Below are 19732 nucleotides of genomic sequence, written 5' to 3'. Positions count from 1 at the left end.
AGTCGGATTATCCGTCAACACGGTCCGATCAGACATTTTCCGTCGGAATGTCCGACCGTGTGTACAAGGGCTAAAACTAAAAGTCCTAGTTTGACTTGAACCCTCATTGTACATCATGGAGTTGATTTACCCTCATCTTGGAGCTTGATTGGTCTTCATACTATACCCAATAGACAGTCACACCATCGCACTCACAGGAGGATAAACAACAAGTCCTGTTTAGTATGGCTCTATACCTTCCATACCTTCATTCAGGAATGGTGTTCTTTGTAGGAAAATAAATGCAGGCTTATCCAAACTTATTCATATGGTGACAATGCAGCATACTTTATAAAATCCATTAAACAATCAGCAACTAGAGATGAACGTATGTAACAGTCTGAACTTGGAAGTTAGCTGAATTGCTGGGCCAAAAAGCTGTGGACTCGAAGATTTCCCACAATGCAGCTGCACATATACAAATTGGTGGGGATGCACATCATTGACCTAATACGGCCACATAGCCATACAAGGAGTTTGACATTGACTTAATATGGTCATGTGACAGTATTAGGTCAATGATGTCATGAGCACCCCCACTTTGGTAGGTGCAGCTACAGGCCAAGGAATCCCCCCCCCCACCCACAGCTCATTGTGCAGGTAAGGATTTCGATCGATGATGTGGCAACTTTCCACGAGTTGGGGGGGGGGAACTGGTTTTAGATCTGAACCAAGCTCATCCCTAGCTGCATCATTTCAAGCCTTACATAGATCTTTTTTAATCACTTTAACCCCGGAAGATTTGGCTGCTGAATGACCAGGCCATTTTTTGCGATTCGGCACTGCGTCGCTTTAACTGGCAATTGCACGGTCGTGCAACGTTGCACCCAAACTAAATTGACATACTTTTTTCCCCCCACAAATAGAGCTTTCTCTTGGTGGTATTTGATTCGCCTCTGCGGTTTTTATTTTTTGCACTATAAACAAAAAAAGAGCGACAATATATACTCTTCTACATATTTTTTGTAAAAAAAAAAAAATCGCAATAATCGTATATTGATTGGTTTGCGCAAGACGCTATAAGCGTCAACAAAATAGGGAATAGATTTATAGCATTTTTATTATTTAAAAAAAGTGTTTTTTATCGTGACTGTGACATTATGGCAGACACATCGGACAATTTTGACAAATTTTTGGGACCTTTGGCATTTATACAGCGATCAGTGCTATTAAAATGTATTGATTACTGTAAAAATCAAGGGGTTAGCTGTGTTCCCTGCTACGTGTTTCTAATTGAAGGGGGAGTGGACTGACTAGAGGAAGTGACGCATCGTCGTTCCTACCTAATAGGAACACACGATCTGTCATTCCTCACAGAGCAGAACACGGATTTCTGTGTTTACACACACACTTCTGTGTTCTTTCCCTCCTGCTCGCAAATGCTCATGGAAGGCAGTCATTGCGACCGTCGGCCATGAGCATCGGCACCCCTGCTGTGCAGCGTGTGCGCACCTCCGGGGGCACGTGTGAGCCTGCTACCCCGATCCCGCGAGCCGGCGTATAGCTACGACAGTTCACGGGATTGTGCCGACCTGCCGCAGTATAATGGTGGCGGCTGGTCGGCAAGCGGTTAAGCATAACATAAACACAAAAACTTTGATAATATTATTTTTCTATGTCTGGTGCCGCAGGCGGACCTGGTGTCGGCTTGTCGTATGAGAGATACTGGATTATTAATCTGTACTGAAATTGAAACCTGATTCTACACTATAATGAGAAATATAATTTTTTTTGTGTTTTTTTTGGTGTTCAGAAAGATAGAACTTCCGTGAAAAACATTTCCTGCACTCAGGGCATGAATACGGCTTCTCCCCTGTGTGAGATCTCTGATGTATAACAAGTTCTGATTTCCGTGCATAACATTTTTCACACTCAGAGCAGGAATACGGCCTTTCCCCCGTGTGAGATCTCTGATGTATAACAAGGTCTGACTTCTGTGTATAACTTTTTCCGCAATCCGGGCAGGAATACGGCTTCTCCCCCGTATGAATTCTCTGATGTTTAACAAGTTCTGGTTTCCCTGTAAAACATTTCCGGCATTCAGGGCATGAATACGGCTTCTCCCCCGTGTGAGATTTTTGATGTTTGACAAGGTCTGCTTTCCGTGGATAACATTTCCCACACTCAGGGCAGGAAAACACCTTTTCTTGCATGTGGCATATCTGATGTGCAGTAAGCCTACACTTCTGTGAAAAAGATTTTCCACACTCAGGACAGAAATACGGCTTCTCCCCTGTGTGAGATCTTTGATGATTAATAAGGTGCGATTTCCATGGAAAACTTTTTCCGCACTCGGGGCAGGGATAAAGCTTTTCGCCTGTGTGTAATCTCTGATGTATAACAAGGTCTGATTTCTGTGAAAAACATTTCCCACACTCAAGGCAGGAAAACGGCTTCTCCCCCGTGTGAATCCTCTGATGTCTGTAAAGACTGGACTTCTCTGAAAAACATTTCCCACACTCAGAACAGGAAAAAGGCTTCACGCCTGTGTGAGATTTTTGATGTCTAAGAAGGTCCGAGTTACGTGTATAACAGTTTCCACACTCAGAGCAAGAGTATGGCTTTTCCCCTGTGTGAGATCTCTGATGTCTAACAAGGTCTGAATTCCGTGTAAACCATTTTCCACACTCAGAACAGGGATGCAGCTCCTCACCTGTGTGAGATCTGTAATGTATCATAAGTTCTGATCTATAGAGAAGACATTTCCCGCACTCAGAACAAGAATGCAGTTTTCCACCCGTGTGCGATCTCTGATGTACAGGAAGACTTGATTCAGAGCTAAAACTTTCCCCACATTCAGTAATGGAATATATTTCCTCCCCCTGAATTCCGGCACCAACCCTCACAGTATAAGGTTGTTCAGAGTCAGAGGGATTTAGTAGTTCATCCACACTGTGAAGTCCACCATTGAAAGCCGAGGTTATCATCTCTTCTGCACAATCTCTTGTGATGTCCCCATCTTCCATTTTAAAACTTAGAGATAAAGTGAGACGATCCTTTGAGGGTTGCTCCATGGAGTGTCCTGGAAAAATATAAAAACATGAATAATAAATACAAGAGGATTAGATTATTTATATCAAGATTACATCTGGATCAGGTAAATTTTAGTGAGCGTCTCTGGATGTCCCAACCAACCAGCTGTGACTTCCCCTCTTACGTAAAAGGACCTTTCTTCCTCTTACCAGATCACTTCTACATTTACACAACCTTGTCAGAAGAGCAGGAACCAATGAGGACTAGGAGGTACATGCTCTTCACACAACCACAAACCTAGGCACTGGGTCATGTGATCCCTGATAATGTAGAGGTTCGGTTTTGCAGACCCTTTAGCATACAACTAGTGACCACAGGCCTGGGATTTTGGTGATAAGCAGCACTGGATGGTGCTGGCAGCAGTATTTTCTCCTAGAAATACTTGTTTATGTTTTTGATGTTACTCCTTACTTATGATGGGCAGAACACCTGGGTTTGGTTTGTGGTGCATTTGGAAAACTTTACCTAAGTTCAGATGCCAAAATCAGCTCCCATTGATTTCAGTGGGATTCAGAATCATAGAAATCAATAATTGGTATTATCCACACTAATAGGCAAAAGATTAAAAAATGAAAGGAGATAGGGCACTGACTTGTGGAAAATTAAAAGAAATCCCAGATATACCAGACCCTTATCCTGGATTAGGGTCTTGTATAGATATTAATGGGTAACCCCATGTAAAAAAAAAAAAACTTTAGGGTTTCTCTAAAAAGACATATCAGACCTTTAACCCTAATGAGGGAGTGGTATAGATGTCAAGAGTGGCCCCACACACAAAAAAAAGGTAAAAAATGGTGTGGGTCTCCCCCAAATACCATAGCAGACCCTTATCTGAGCATGTAGTCTGGCCGGTCAGGAATGGGGGGGAGCGAGCATATGCCCCCCCCCATATCAGGCCACATGCCCTTAACACCCCACTGGCAAAAAACCTTGTCTGCTTGTTCATGAGGACAAATGCCTCTTCCTCACAACCCTGGCCCAGTGGTTGCGGGGGTCTGGGGGCAAGGAGCTTATTTTTAACACGAAAGCCCCTTTAAAATAAGGGGCCCATTGACATCTGAGCGTCATGACGAGCTGACGCCGCGACCTCTGACCAGGGGGGAGGAGCCGACATGCAGGCGCGGAAGCCCGAGAGGGAAGGAGCACGGAGGCCGGTGAACATCGGAGCGTGAGAGGCTCCGAGCGGGACGCGGACCGGACGATTTTGCCAGCACCGTCGGAAGAGACGCGGGGTTCGACCCCGCGCTCCGGAGAAGGAAAGTGGAGAGGCTTGTCATCGGAGCGGTGAGGTGACTTCGGGTCCGTGTGTTTCTTTCCTCCCGCCCCCCCCCTCCCTCTCTCCCTCCCCCCCTCCATCTGCGGGTTTATCATACCTATGTTACAGAGGCTGAGGACAAATGCATGCCTGGGATCAGACGACTGGAGAGAGAAAAAGACCAGGTCAAGATAAAGTTTTTTTTCCCCTGGATGAAATGCAGCATAGCAAGGTATGAGCAAATGTCAGGGGGACCTGAGAGACTCGTTGGCTATTGGATAAAACTGGAAAGACTGGTAAGACCCTACTTTCTCTCCTCCAATATAAAACAAACAAATGCTCCTTTTTTTTTTCTCCCTGTTGTGGACATCTTCAAATCAGTCTGTGAGAGCAAGGTGAAGTAGCTTCCTTAAAGGAGAAGTTAAAGGTATACAAACTTTGTCCTACACCATCTAGGCTCTGAGCTTTCCCCTATGTTTTTTGAGGCAGGGAAGCATGAATGAAATATGAGCTTGGAGAAGTATTAATGTGACAATCACCAATCTAACTGGAGGAGGTGTGTAGTGGGAATATTACCTCCTACTGGATGAATTGAGAGCTTATATGGGGTATATAAAACCCTTCCACATCGAATGTGATTTGAGGAGGAGAAGGAAATAGGGGCGAATCGGTGTGTGAAAACAAGCGAACTATAGAGAGGTTCATTGGAAGTTGGGGCTAAATAAATATAAATAACTGTAAAGAACAGAACCTCCAAGATTTCTAATTGAGCCAAAACATGTAAAAATAACTGCGTAAGGACTGATTATTAAAGAACCAGGTAATAAAAGCTTAAACACCTGCTCATTAAGAAGATTGTGGAGCACAGAAGGGGAATTAATAAGCAAATTACCTTGTAGCAAACAAACCCGTAGGCTCAGGAACCTGTAATTAGAAGGGAAACGGGAAAATCTGGGATAATATCTTCACAAATAAACTGGTCCTAGAAGGGGAGATTAGCCCACCTGAGAAGAAACTGGGGAAGCGAACAAGAAAAGGAAAGAAATCAACAATGAGTAAGCCAACAAGCAAAACAAAGGGAGGGCCCCTGAAAATTCCAAAAGACAGAGGGAATGAGAGTTCAATAAGACAGTTTATGACACAGGGCTTGAGCCCCAGAGACCAGGAAAGTACCAGACATCAACACCCTAAGACTATGAGGAGAAAGGGGCGGGAAGATAAACTTGGGGAAACCCCAGATCAGTCCTTAGAAGAATTAGGAAATGGGAGTGATATAGAAACAAGTAAATTGGAGGAAGGAAGAACGGAGGATCAAACACTAACAAAAGGCGATCTGATAGAAATGTTTGCACGAATGGAAAAGTCAATTAAGACAGATATAAACCTGCTGCGGGTGGACCTGGGACATCTGTTAAAAAGAGTGGAGGTGACGGAGGAAAGGGTAGAGAATCTGGCCCAGGAGGTCAGAGATTTGAAGGAAAAGGTTAAATTCTCCCAGCAAAATCAGAGGGATCTTCTATATAGATTAGAAGACCAGGAAAACCGCAACAGGCGGAAAAATATGCGAATTCGATCAGTGCCAGAAGCCAGAGGGGAAGATTTAAATAAAATTATCAAAACAATATTCGACCCATTCCTGGAAGAAGGGAAGGAGGAATTTCCAGCAATTGAGAGAATACACCGGATTGGTCAATGGAGGAATAACGGGCTAGTAGACCCAGGGACATCATTGTGAGATTCAGGTTCTATAAGGACAAAGAAGATATCAGGGTGAAGCTGAGGAGAGGGGGGGGCCCTTTATATATGGACACAGAGTTACAGGTTTTCACGGATTTGGCCCCCGAGACATTGACCAGGAGAAGATTATTGAAACCATTGCTGGAAGAAATGAAGAAAAAAAATATTAAATATAACTGGGGATTCCCCTCATGTTTAATTGGACTGGGGGACGGGGTGTCAGCTAGGCTGAGATTCCCGGAGGAATTAGAGAATTTCTGTAAAAAACTTGATCTGCGGATCCCGGACCTACCCGGGTGGGGGGGGGGGGGGGGTGAGGGAGGGGGGTGGAGCGGAGTATAGGAAAACTAAGGAGCTACGGTCCTCCCTCCCGGTCCCCCCTTTGTAAGTTGGGGGCCGGGAGGGAGGACAGGGCAGGCATGTGGGGGTACCCTGGAGAGGAGACTCAAGGATGGTTAAGTACTATAGAGCCATCGGCGAGTTAAAGGCCAACATTGGGCCGGGGGAGGGGGGAAAAACCTATGCGGGGGAAGGGGGGGACGGAGGTTCAGGGGAGGAGGGAGAAGCGACAGGATTAAAAGGGAGTCACTAGATGTCGGTCATAAATTTTATGACGTATAACGTCAAAGGGCTGAATACCCCAAGCAAGAGGCATAAGATCTTAAAAGAGCTCCATTACTATAAAGTAGATGTGATTAGTCTACAGGAAACCCATTTTGCCCATGAAGCTAATACTAAATTATATTCCAAAGAATTCCCAGTTTGGTACTACGGCGATGCCATAACAAATAAAAGTAGGGGAGTGGCTATAGGATTTGCAAGGAAGGTGCAGTTCAAGTTGGAGGACAGACTAGTTGACCCTGAGGGAAGGTACTTGGTATTAAAAGGGAAACTAGGAGAAATGGAGTGTACCTTAGCTAATCTATATGCACCTAATCGTGACTCCGCAAAATACCTAGTCAACTTTCTGGTTAAATTGATGGACTTTAAGAAAGGTCCGGTAATTTTGATGGGAGACATGAATTTTAGTATAGAACCAAGTTTGGATAGTACGTCCTGTGCACAGGGGACTAGTAGGATTCAACTTAAAAGAACTAAACAAAAACTACATGCATCCCAATTAGTGGATGCATGGCGGGTACAACACCAAAATGAAAAAGATTATACGTTTTATTCCCCTGTGCACGGGACGTATTCCCGGATCGATTATATATATGTGGAACATAGAATTTTGGAAAGAATTATAGAGACTAGGATTGAGACAACCACTATTTCAGACCATTCCCCGGTGGTAATGAAGATGGTAGCAAAAGGAGAGGAAAGGATACCTTTCTCATGGTGACTGAATGAGGGTTTACTCCAAGATGATGAGGTAGGAAAAGAGATCGAGAAAGAAATAAAACAATATTTTGCTATAAATAATAATGGATAAGAGGTATCAAGGCAAAGCTTATGGGAGGCCCACAAAGTTTATATCAGGGGTATCCTGATATCCAAGGGAGCTAGAAAAAAAAAAGAACGATTAAGTAAAATAAGAACCATACGGGAGGAATTACATATAATAGAAAAACAACATAAACAAAGTGGGAATCAAGATAAAAGGATCCTCCCAAAATTAATAGCCAAGAGGGAAGAACTGAAAATTTTATTGGAACAAGAAACTCAAAAAACCCTCAGTCAGAGAACCAGAGACAGGTATCATGGGGGGAATAAACCCACCAAATACCTTGCAAGAAAGTTACAAAAGGAAAAATCTAGGAACTTTATAGAAAAGATTCATTCAGGAAAGGGTGAAGTGGTTTTTAGATCATCTGAGATAGCAGAAACATTTAAAGATTATTATGAGAAAGTATACTCAGTTGAGCAGCCAGAGGGACTTGCGGGGGAGGATAAGGAGGCACAAAGAGAAGAGTTTCTAGGAAAGGCTCAGTTAACAAAAATCACGGAAGTAGATAAGGAAGATCTGGACAAACCCATAACAGAGGAGGAATTAAAAAGGGCACTTATGGAATCAGCCTTGGGGAAGAGCCCAGGCCCGGATGGGTTTACGGGATACTACTATAAAAAATATAAAGAAATACTAATTCCACACTTATGTAGCTATATGAATGGACTGGGAGTGGATTATGAGTTGAGTAAAGAGGCAGCGTCTGCTAATATAACTATAATTCGGAAGGAGGGGAAGGATGAGACAAGGTGCCCTAATTATAGGCCTATTTCTTTACTTAATGCTGATGTAAAGCTTTTTGCTAAAGTGCTGGCGGGAAGAATGAAGGCCATGATGGGCACACTGATTCACCCAGACCAGGTGGGTTTTATACCAGGGCGGGAAGGAAAGGACAATGGTGTGCGAACGGTGCTCCTATTGACCCAGAGAATTAGGGTGGGGGGCCCCAGTCTACTCTGGTCGATTGACGCCCAGAAGGCTTTCGACAGAGTGAACTGGGGCTTTATGCTTCAGACGTTGAAAACGATGGGGGTAGGCCCCAAAATGATCAAGAGAATAGGGACACTATATAGTCACCCTACCGCAAAGGTTAGGGTTAACGGTTTGATGTCCTCATCCTTCGAGTTAAAAAACGGAACGAGGCAGGGATGCCCGCTGTCACCTATGTTATTCGTTTTATCCCTGGAACCACTGCTTGCCACGATCCGTAATGACCCACAGATTAGCGGAATTAAAATAGGGAAGGAAGAACATAAATTAGCTGCTTTTGCAGATGATATTTTATTTTACATCAATAACCCCGGGGTTTCTATGCCTAAACTAATGGAAGTAATAGTACAATATGGCCTACTCTCGAACTTTAAAATCAATCAGGCAAAATCAGAGATCCTTAATTTAAACATGGGTAAATTAGAGATTAAAGAGAAGCTTCAAAAAAAGTTTGAGTCCCCCTGGCGGAAAGAATTGAATTATCTTGGAATAAAATTAGCGGCCACGATAGAGAAGATGTATAAACTAAACTATCTGCCCCTATTAGAAGATATTAAGAAAGAAAGCAAAAGATTAGCTAACAGATCATTGTCCTGGTTAGGACGTATCTGCGCATTGAAGATGTATATTGTGCCAAAAATATTATATAAACTACAGATGATCCCCTTAGCAATCCCAAAGTATTACTTCTCTAAGATGAAATCCTTGATAATGGATTTTATCTGGAATAATAAGAAACCAAGAATACCCTTTACCACATTAAAACGAAGTAAAGGAAAAGGGGGGTTAGCGGTCCCCGATATTCAGATATACTATAAAGCTATTGTGCTGTCAAGAGTGGTGGAGTGGGTTAGGGGGAACAATAAGGAGAAGAGATGGATAGATATAGAGAACACTTTTAGTAAGGTACAGTTAAATAAAATAGTGTGGAACCCACCAAAGTATAGGACACTAGATGTAAATATTAATGTTTTGACACTAAATGCACTGAAGGTTTGGAACGGGGCATACAAGAAATTGAATGGTCTGTATAATTCACCACTTATTGAGCTAAATGAAAATGAATATTTCCCTCCTGGATTAAAAATTAATAGTGGGAATTGGTTAAATAAGGGGAAGGTGTGTGTAAAAGATATCACAAAAAATGGGAGGATGAAGTCACTTTATGAGTTAAAATATAAAGGGGAAATAGGGAAAGTAGATGAGTGGAGGTATCTCCAGCTGGCTCACTTTGTGGGAAGTCTACCGCAGCCATTGAAAAAGGAAAACGAGCTTTCTCCATTGGAGAAGTTGTGTCTATCAGATAACCCAAAGAGGATTGTCTCTAGGCTGTATGGGCTTCTGACCGAGGGGGAGGGGCTGGAGAGCCCCCCGTATATACAAAAATGGGAAAGGGAAATAGGTTCACTATGTGATAGAGGCACATTGGGAAAAAAATTTAAATTGGTACATAGATCAGCAGCAGATAGCTATACTGCAGAAATGAATTATAAATGCATTTCAAGATGGTATGCAACACCAGATAAGATCCATAAATTTCAACCGAGCAGGTCAGGGGACTGTTGGCGAGGGTGTAAAGTGGCAGGGACGATGACTCACCTGTGGTGGAGTTGTCCAAAAATTAACATATATTGGAAGAAGATATTAAACTATGTCAAAGAAATTACGAATATTGCAGTCCCGGAGGATCCATGGACTGTTTTATTCCACGGCACTAAAGGGGAAATAAAAAAATATCAAGAGTCATTAGTCCCGCATCTTTTGAATGCTGCCAAAAGAGTGATCCCTAAGAACTGGCAAAAAGAGGAAAGCCCTCCAATTTGGGAATGGATTGACGCTGTAGAAGAAACATACCAAATGGTTAGACGCAGGGATAGATACGAGGATAAAGATCTGGCAATAGATTGTTGGCAGAAATGGAAAAAGTTTAAAAAAACTTGGAGCTATGTTGAGCAGGTTAGAATATAAAGGGATAAAGGGGTGATGCCTGATGGGGGCCTGACGTGTAGCGTTTTTTTTTTTTTTTTGCATGCTCCGGGCTTCCTTTTCCTTTCTTCCAACCGCATAGGTAACAAAAGAGGGTGGGGGGGGGATTGGGGGGGAGGGTAAATAATGGGAAGAAGCAGGACGAGGGTGGGTTTGGGTTAAATACTAGGGAGAGTATAGGATAATTGGGCTCTATTTTCTTTCTTCTTTTTTAAAAACATATAAATGAATAAAGATTGTTGTTTGTAATACTAATGTAAAAGATGAGCTACAATGATGTGAAAACGAGGATAACAAAATGAACGTTAAGTTGATTTGCCCTCGCAGATAAATTCGCTGACGTAGCAAAAAAAAATAAATAAATAAATAAATAAAAAATAAAATAAGGGGCCCATTGACACCCCCCTTTTTGATAAGTCTGGTATAGGTTATGGGGGGGACTTCACAATTTTGTATGGTCGAGTTAGGAATTTGGATGGGGCACCAATTTATTTTCGTGAGGTCCCCCCTCAAATTCATACCAGACCTGAAAAGACTTGCATGATATTTGGGGAGGACCCCACACTTTTTTACGTGTTAGCCACTATCTCAGCATTGACCTACTGGTTGTTTTGACAATATCAAATATGCAAGATTCGCACCAAGCCTAAAGCCCATCTCTACTTCTTACTTTTTATCCCAACAAGACGAGTTTTATGTTAACATTAAGCTAAAGTCATCCCAAAGAAGAAAGACAAACCTCAGAATCTACATAAATAATGTTTGAGTATATAAATTGTGTCTGCAGCACAGAGAAGGGGATTTACCTGAGAGAAGAGAAGAAATAATGTGCAGGATGGGTATCAGGGAATATTATCAACCTATTATTGGCTGATGTCACTCATCTCCCGTCCTACTCTGGACCAATCAGTGTGCAATAACAGAGTAGAAATAAGAGAAGAATATATTATGGCTCACCTGTGCTGATCTCTGTAGGAGTGTCCTCTTCTTTGAATCTCCTCATCATTCCAGCCTCCTCCGTATATTGCTGATCATCCCTCACATACGTCTCTTCTACTTCACCCTCAACTTTCATGTTCATCAGATCTTCACCCTAAACCAACAGAATGGCAGAAAATAACATCCGTAACATAGAAGTATTTATGATGTGAGATCACATAGAAAATATCATCTTGTAGAGTCCACACATCGTCTCCACATGTCAGTGTTCAATCACTTTATGTTCCTGACCCTCAACTCCACCTACCTGATGATGGTGGGGGGTGGTGTGATCTTCCTGTGTGGAATCCCGGGAATACAGAGGACGGGGACATCTCTCTGGTGGGTTTCTGTAACTGGATGACTCCACCATGGTGTCCTGGTACAGATCTTTGTGTCCTTTTAGAGACTCTGATTCCTCCATCACCCCATCCTCATCATCCTCCTCTTTTATCTCTTCTTTAATATCAACTTTAGACTCTCTCGGGTGTCCACTCTAAAATATATAATAAAAATGACATCAATTGTAACAATGCAGATAATGTACAGATCCTAATGATACTATCAGTGATTGTTCCTCATCTACCTGATGATGGTGAGGGATGGTATATCCTTCCTGTGTGGAATCCCGGGAATACAGAGGACGGGGACATCTCTCTGGTAGGTTCCCATTACTGGATCCATCTGTAGGAAACACACACACTGACTGAATACATTGTTTCTATGTGTTTATCAGATGATGGGGGATCTAGGTGGACCCTCCGTACTGCTCTCTCCTTTACAATAAAGTCTCCTCTTACCCGGTGATGTGAGGGGCGGCTGATTGTCCATCATGACGTCCTTGTAGAGATCCTTGTGTCCTTCTAAATACTCCCACTCCTCCATGGAGAAATAGACAGTGACATCCTGACACCTTATAGGAACCTGACACACACAATGATACAGTCACCATCCAGACACATCCCTTGTCTGTTACTGGATAATGTCCCAGAATTCCCGGCACCGCTCACCTCTCCTGTCAGCAGCTCCATCATCTTCTTGGCGACTTCAAGAATCTTCTTACTGCTGTTTATTTCAGGTGTCAGGGAGTGAGGTGGAGGCACTGTGATAGTGAAATGATCTCCAGACTTCACAGGAGGAAAACTCTGTATTCAACAAAAACAGTAATATGTCACATTCCCAGAATGCTCCTCACCTCTCTGGTCAGGTCTGTGTTTTATTTCTAGAGATAAGAATGATGTCATGTGATCTCCCAGAATCCTCCTCACCTCTCCGATCAACAAGTAGATAATCTCCAGGGTGAGGTTTAGTATCCTCTCAGTCATGTGACTCTGGCCCTTCTCCATCCTCATTGATCTGGTCATGTGATCTATGTGGGTTTCTCTGTAGACAGATATCAGAGAATTATCTGGATGGTATTTTTTGTACAATATTAGGATGGGGATCTAAGCGCTTAATAGGCTGACAGTTGTTCCTGCATGATTATCACTGCTGCTCTTACACATCTGTAGCCCTGTCCATATTATTGGGATGTTTATTTTTGTTCTCTCTCTTAGAGTGCTTTCACACTCAAAGCTCCAGCCATTAGCGCAAAAGCTCCGCTCGATTTAGCAGAGCTTTTGCACCACTTTTCAGCCACAAGCGGGGCGCTTTTAACCCCAGAAAAAGGGTTAAAAACTCCCATTTTGCGGTGCTTTAAAGCACTGCACATTCATTCCATTGGCCAGAGTGTTTTGAGAGCGCTAAATACAGCGCTCCCAACCCGCCCCAAAGATGCTGCTTGCAGGACTTTTCATAATGTCCCGCAGGCGCAGCGCCCGAGTGTGAAAAGTCACACTAGAATGAATGGGAGGCGGTTTTCAGGCGCCTAGCTGAGGCTCTTTCCAGCGCTAAAGCGCCCGAAAAGCGTCCCAGTGTGAAAGGGGTCTCATCGTCTCACCTAAACAACAAGCTAATCTTAATCTCTACAACTATGGCCTCTCTTGTAGTCTCTAAGCAGCGTTCAGTGGTGAGGTCAGCGGGGAGGTATTTACATTTTTATTTTTGCTTGCTAGACCCACCATTTAGCATAACACTAGATGCCTCAGACTATGCTCTGTTCCCTGACCCACCCTTATTCTGAAGGCTACTAACTTTCAAAAGTTCCCAAGAAGGTGCATCTCAGCCACCAATCTGTAATTTTTAGTGCAGGAGAACACTTGCCTTGTGTCCCCAAATTTAAATCCTAATCAAGTTGACTACATACTGTCCTACCATTGGTAAGTTTTGTTTCAGACAGCTATACTCTCGTTTTTAATTGCTGGAAAACCCTTCCTCGTTTCTCCCAATTTGGGCCTCTTCTATTTGCTGTCCTCCAACCATTACTGAGAGCTAAAGCTGGATTGTTTGAAAGAGTTGAAGAGATTAGGGGTATGGGGGAATGCAGAGTGGTCTGAAGTATTTTGAATATCCATCCAGTATGGCTTAATAATGGGGTATTCCCACCAAAATGTATAAAATGTTCCTTTCTATCTATTTACAAGAAAGTACTTTATTTATCTAGTCCCCTTGCACAGCAATACAGAGCTTCCCCAGCATTCCTGCCAATTCTGTAATGTGTTATGGAAGTCTTCTTTTCGACGCGTGTCAAGCACCTTCTGTGATTTGCCTTGGATCTCCGAAATGGTGTCAAATCATCGTCCTTTGAGCTGGATCTTCATCTTCGGGAAAAGGACAAAGCCCGCAGGAGCCAAGTCTGGCGAGTAGCGTGAGTGCAAAAGCATGATCATGTTGCTTCTGGTGAGAAACTCAGGTTTGTTCTAACTTGCTGTCCATGATGAAAAAGCAGACATGGTAAGACCCATACGAAACTCTTCTGTGCATCCCGATCGCAGAACTGCTTCGCCCGGAGCGCCTACTGGCTCTGCATCTCTTTACTGCAACCAAACTGATGATAGCAAGGGCATGAGAAAACACCAGTACTAAGCTTTGAGGCGGTTAAAAACCGAATGGATGACATAATGGTTAACGAAAAGCTGACTGCTGTCCTTCCGGACACCCATGATAAGTTCCTATGGGTATAGCGGCCCTGGGTTGAGTATACTAACCCAACAGATTTGACACCACCCTTCTTCGGATCTAATGCGCTCTTACTCCCCACAGCGAGGACCCACCCCCCCCTTCTCCCCCTCCTTTTGACCCCTCCCTTCTTTGCTAATCTCAGACCCTGCTTCTTCTTTAACCCCCCCTCTCAGTCCTCTTACTTCTCAGTCTTACCTAAGAATCCATCAGGCCACCGGGCATAGTCATGAATGAGTTGGTTACATGGATAGATACCCAGGACTATTCACAGTTAGGCTCCCATTAAGATAGACTCTTCAAGTATTTGTTAAATATCGGACATGGTTCTATAGACATTCCTGGGACCTTAGCGTGTGTAAACACCTTCATGTTTCCAACTTACAATTGTTTTCAACCTCTGTTTTATTTTTATTGTTTTGTTTTTCTATGGTTTACTATTGTTCTTATTTTATTCATAAGATGCTAAACCTTCTGTTATGTTCACTCATGATGTATTCTCTACGCCGTTAAGCTGTGAAATTACTATGGTTATTAATAAAATTCTTTGTAAAAGAAAAAGCAGACATGGTAACGCACGTGGTCAGAATAGCACCAGTTCCACAGCTCCCGATGTACATAAGATGATGTCTTTTGGCACACTGAATTATGAAGGTTGGTCCTCCCTGTGACTGTGCATGCAGCCTTGTGTTGCCATCTGTTAGTGTGTTAAAAAATCTCAAAACTTTTTGATGCCACCTCGTATTCGGGGAGAGTTTATCCAAGACTCAGTACCACTGCAATAAAAATTTGTAGCACGACTCTTGTGTCCTAATGCTGACACTGGAGGTTTGAGTCAACTTCGTAGTTTTATCCATTCTACTTTCTGGAAGGCTTCAACCTAACTCAGTCTCCTATTCTCTAATATAATAGGGAACTGTACAAGTAGAAAGATCCAACAGTAGTTTGTAGGGTGTAGAGATGCAGTCCTGTAGAGCTTTCTTTGTCAACACAAATAGCCTCAAACGAGGTAAGGGAATCTCAGGGTCACAACAAACGCTTAAGAAATGTCTACAATTGGACATACAGGGGTTGGACAAAATTATGGAAACACGTATGGTAAAAGAATGAAATTGTTACCCAATATGTTGTTGGACTGCCTTTGACATCCAAGACAACCTGAATTCTCCTGGGAATTGACAAATATAAGTCTTGGATGGTGGAATCTGATACCACTCTTCATGTAAAAATCCAGGTCATAATACTGCGCAATGTCCTTCTGTCTCTTTCGGTCAGTTGACCACGTCAACTGCGCTTATGCACATTAGACAAAGTTTTCAAAGAAACTATCAATGCCATCATAGCCTTTTATTTTTATTTTTTTTTATTCCTCATTACTTTATTATACATTTTTCATCATTACAAACCAAAATACATTATTATTGGATATAGTACTTAAGCTGAATCCACCTAAGTGAGTATGTATGTTTATTTTTTTTTTGAAACCCCCACTTCTCTTTTAACCACTTAAGCCCCGGACCATTTTCCAGCTAAAGGACCAAGCCCCTTTTTTGCGATTCAGCACTGCGTCGATTTAACTGACAATTGCGTGGTCGTGCGACGTGGCTCCGAAACAAAATGGGCGTACTTTTTTTCCCACAAATAGAGCTTTCTTTTGGTGGTATTTGATCACCCCTGCGGTTTTTATTTTTTGCGCTATAAACAAGAAAAGAGCGACAATTTTGAAAAAAACTATTTTTTTTTTTTTTTACATTTTGCTATAATAAACATCCCCCAAAAATGTATAAAAAAAACTTTTTTTCCCCTCAGTTTAGGCCGATACGTATTCTTCTACATATTTTTGGTAAAAAAAATTGCAATAAGCGTTTATTGATTGGTTTGCGCAAAAGTTATAGCGTCTACAAAATAGGGGATAGTTTTATGGCATTTTTATTAATAATTTTTTTTACTAGTAATGGCGACGCTCAGCGATTTTTATTGTGACTGCGACATTATGGCGGACACGTCAGACAATTTTGACACATTTTTGGGACCACTGGCATTAATACAGCAATCAGTGAAATTAAAAATGCATTGATTACTGTAAAAATGTCACTGGCAGTGAAGGGGTTAACCACTAGGGTGCAGTGTAGGGGTTAAGTGTATTATTTTTTAACTGTAGGGGGGCGTGGCTTGGCGTCTGACGTCACTGATCGTCTTTCCCTATAACAGGGAACAGATGATCAGTGACAGCCTCAGTAGGAAGCACAAGGAGAAGTTTGTTTACACTTACCTCTCTTCGTTCTTCAGCTCTGTGACCCGATTGTGGGACACCGGCAGCGATCGGGTCCGCGGGTCCCGCGGCAACGGAGCTCAGGACCGGGTCGCGAGTGCCCCGCCGGTGGCGCGCTTGCGACCCACGGCTGGGCACTTAAAGGGCAACGTACCTGTACGTGCTTGTGCCCAGCCGTGCCATTCTGCCTACGTACATTGGCGTGAGGCGGTCCTTAAGCGGTTAAAGGAATTTAGCATTTTTATTATTTCCCTTTAAGTATTATTAATATCAGTGATATCACGTCCCCCAGGGCCAGGGCCTAGTGCCTAATTTGTCTGACAATCCCTTGACTATTAGGCTAGAAAACGTCCATTACTGTTTTTTAACATTTGTCTCCCTTTGTCTTCAGTGGGGATGAGATTCGGCACCTGAACTTTGTTTATGTTCTATGCTCCCATCGCACAGGAAAACCAGGAATGTTCATCTCATCTCCATTGAGAAGGTGACACATCTCCAAAATGAAGGGAATGTTCCGACCCCGTAAGTAGGGGAAATATTCTGCCCCTGAAGGGGTTAATCTAGGTTTCCACACTATATATGTGTGTATCATCATCTGCTGGAGATAAAAGACATCACAGTGACTATGGAGGAAGAGGACGGACATGACGGGGGGGGGGGGGTTAGTGGGTGTAAATAGAAAATAAGATCTTATTACCTCCTCTGCTGCCACTTCCAGCAACGTCTCCGCTCTACTTCCTCCCGACTCACCTCTCACCCAGAACTTCCTATTTATACCGGACATCACTTCCTGTCTGTATTCCATAGAGACTACTATTTTTAGTCTAAGTGAGATCACCACCTTGTGGAGCTCAGAGGAAAAAATTGTGTAAACAAGGCTTTGTGACCTCTGCCGGGTTAGCCCCCCCAATCAAAATTTTTGAGAAAAATCGTATTAATTTTGTTAGATCTTGTTAGATAAATTGTTGTTTGCGCTAGATCTCACACAGAAGAAGCAATATTAACAGTTATTTGCTGGGGGGGGGGGGGGTTTACTAACCCTTCATTGGCACCCCTTATCAAAAAATGTACCAAACAGGTAGCTATTTTGGAGCTATTTGTTAGATCTGGTAAGATCAAATGGTTTTAATGTTAGATCTCACATAATTAGAGACTTATTAAGTAAATTATAAAGGGGGGGCTGACCCCCCCTTATCAAATTTTCTAGCCCAAAATCATTCAGGCTAATAGATATTCGTTAGATCCGGTAAGATTGAGTGGTTTTCATGTTAGGTCTCACATAATTTCAGAGATATTCCACATAAAAATAAGAAATATTAGGTGGTACATAAGGACGGGCTGGCCCCCCACATGGAATTTTTTTGGCCAAAAATCATTCAGGGTAATAGATATTCGTTAGATCCGGTAAGATCGAGTGGTTTTCATGTTAGGTCTCACATAATTTCAGAGATATTCCACATAAAAACAGAGATATTAGGTGGTACATAAGGACGGGATGGCCCCCCACATGGAATTTTTTGGCCAAAAATCATTCAGGCTAATAGATATTCATTAGATCCGGTAAGATCAAGTGGCTTTCACGTTAGCTCTCATATAATTTCAGAGATGTTCCAAATAAAAACAGAGATATTAGGTCGTACATAAGGACAGGTTGGTCTTCCTACATGCAATTTTCTGGCCAAAAAATCATTCAGGCTAATAGATATGTGTTAGATCTGGTAAGATTGAGTGGTTTTAACGTTAGATCTCATGTGATTTCAGAGATATTCCACATAAAAATAGAGATATTAGGTGGAACATAAGGACTAGTTGGCCCCCTCACATTAGCATCGTTCAGGCTAATGGATATTCGTGTAGCACTACCCCCCGTAGGAGCTGCTTTGTGTTTGTTTAGTCTGTTACTTTGCCCTTCTACCCCAAGAATCGTCCCAGCCCCTACTGGCAAACCTAGAAATAAGGTTAGTGTAATAGCACAATAAACGACACACAGACACAGTTCAAACTGTTTTACTCAAGAGAAAACGCTTAAAGGGGCTTTAGTCAGCCAAGTCCTGGATAAACAGCCAAGACTTGGTTGAAATAGTTCTTAAAGCAGTTAAATAACAACTAGCACCAACAAGTAAAGGATACCAATGTACACAATGACAGTCAGTAAATTGATTCCTCAAGAAGGCTATTGGTTGCTGTAAGTACTACCACTTCTAAAGGGGAACCCCAGGCCAGCCTATAATACCTTTAATCCTAATGAGAGATGAGGTAATATAGACACCAGTAACATGTCCCCTTTAAGAGCAATACGATAACAGTGTTCAGAGTAAAAAGCCTTGTAAATATCTTCACCAGCAGTTGGATCTCATAGAAGACAATAAATCATCAGTCTAACAAAAGGGAGTCATTAGTCAGCATAGAGGATTTGATATGGCAGTAACAAGTCCTCTTCGCACTTCCAAACTATAATGTCTGCCTGCGGGGTTCAAAAGTGGGTAGTGCGTCCGTAAAGTGGGCAAGTGCCCTCTCACCAGTCCTGCCACCAGGGCAGAAAAAGGATGTCTTGGCAGATAGTTCTTCATCGGCCCGCCTGGCCACCTTGCGACTCGATTGCCTCTTGCCCTAAGAGGCATGCAGTCTTCACCGGAAGGCATCTCTCTGGTGGGACACCAGTCTTTAACCATCTCTGGATGGTCTCTGGAACCGTCTTTGGATGAGTCTTTAGCAGGTGCCTGTAGTCTCTCCTTGCATATCCATTCACCTCCCTGCCTCATAGTGATCTCTCCTCAGACCAACAAGCTGGAGTCTTTAGCTAGCCAGTCCTTGCAAAGCAGGCTGGGTTTGGTAGTTCTGCCCCCTGTAGAAATCAACGGGGCCGTTTTGTGATGGGACTTCAAGCCCCATGGTCCTCTGCTGGTTGACTGGCTCCCTCTCCCTGCCAATAGAGACA

General features: G+C 42.8%; 1 protein-coding gene across 2 annotated transcripts; it reads right to left on the bottom strand.

The window, feature by feature from the left end:
- Window positions 1–308: 308 nt before the first annotated feature.
- LOC143989426 (uncharacterized) lies at window positions 309–17545 on the bottom strand. Of its 2 annotated transcripts, XM_077489550.1 has the most exons (8): window positions 17492–17545; window positions 12734–12848; window positions 12476–12610; window positions 12266–12389; window positions 12052–12149; window positions 11734–11961; window positions 11445–11580; window positions 309–3061 (listed from the first exon to the last, which is right to left on the bottom strand). In XM_077489550.1, the coding sequence occupies exons 2-8, from the start codon at window positions 12827–12829 to the stop codon at window positions 1713–1715; spliced, it is 2166 nt and encodes a 721-aa protein (XP_077345676.1). In that variant the 5' UTR covers window positions 12830–12848; window positions 17492–17545; the 3' UTR covers window positions 309–1712. The 2 variants fall into 2 exon arrangements, with proteins under 2 accessions (XP_077345676.1, XP_077345677.1); XM_077489551.1 differs by lacking the exon at window positions 11734–11961.
- Window positions 17546–19732: the final 2187 nt, after the last annotated feature.

The sequence above is a fragment of the Lithobates pipiens genome, unplaced genomic scaffold (genome assembly GCF_037356315.1).
Source record: "Lithobates pipiens isolate NorthernLeopardFrog02 unplaced genomic scaffold, aLitPip1_a1.2 Scaffold_18, whole genome shotgun sequence".
Classification (NCBI taxonomy): Eukaryota; Metazoa; Chordata; class Amphibia; order Anura; family Ranidae; genus Lithobates; species Lithobates pipiens.
Note: the sequence above shows the minus strand (reverse complement) of the source record. Positions and strands in the feature narration are given on the sequence as shown.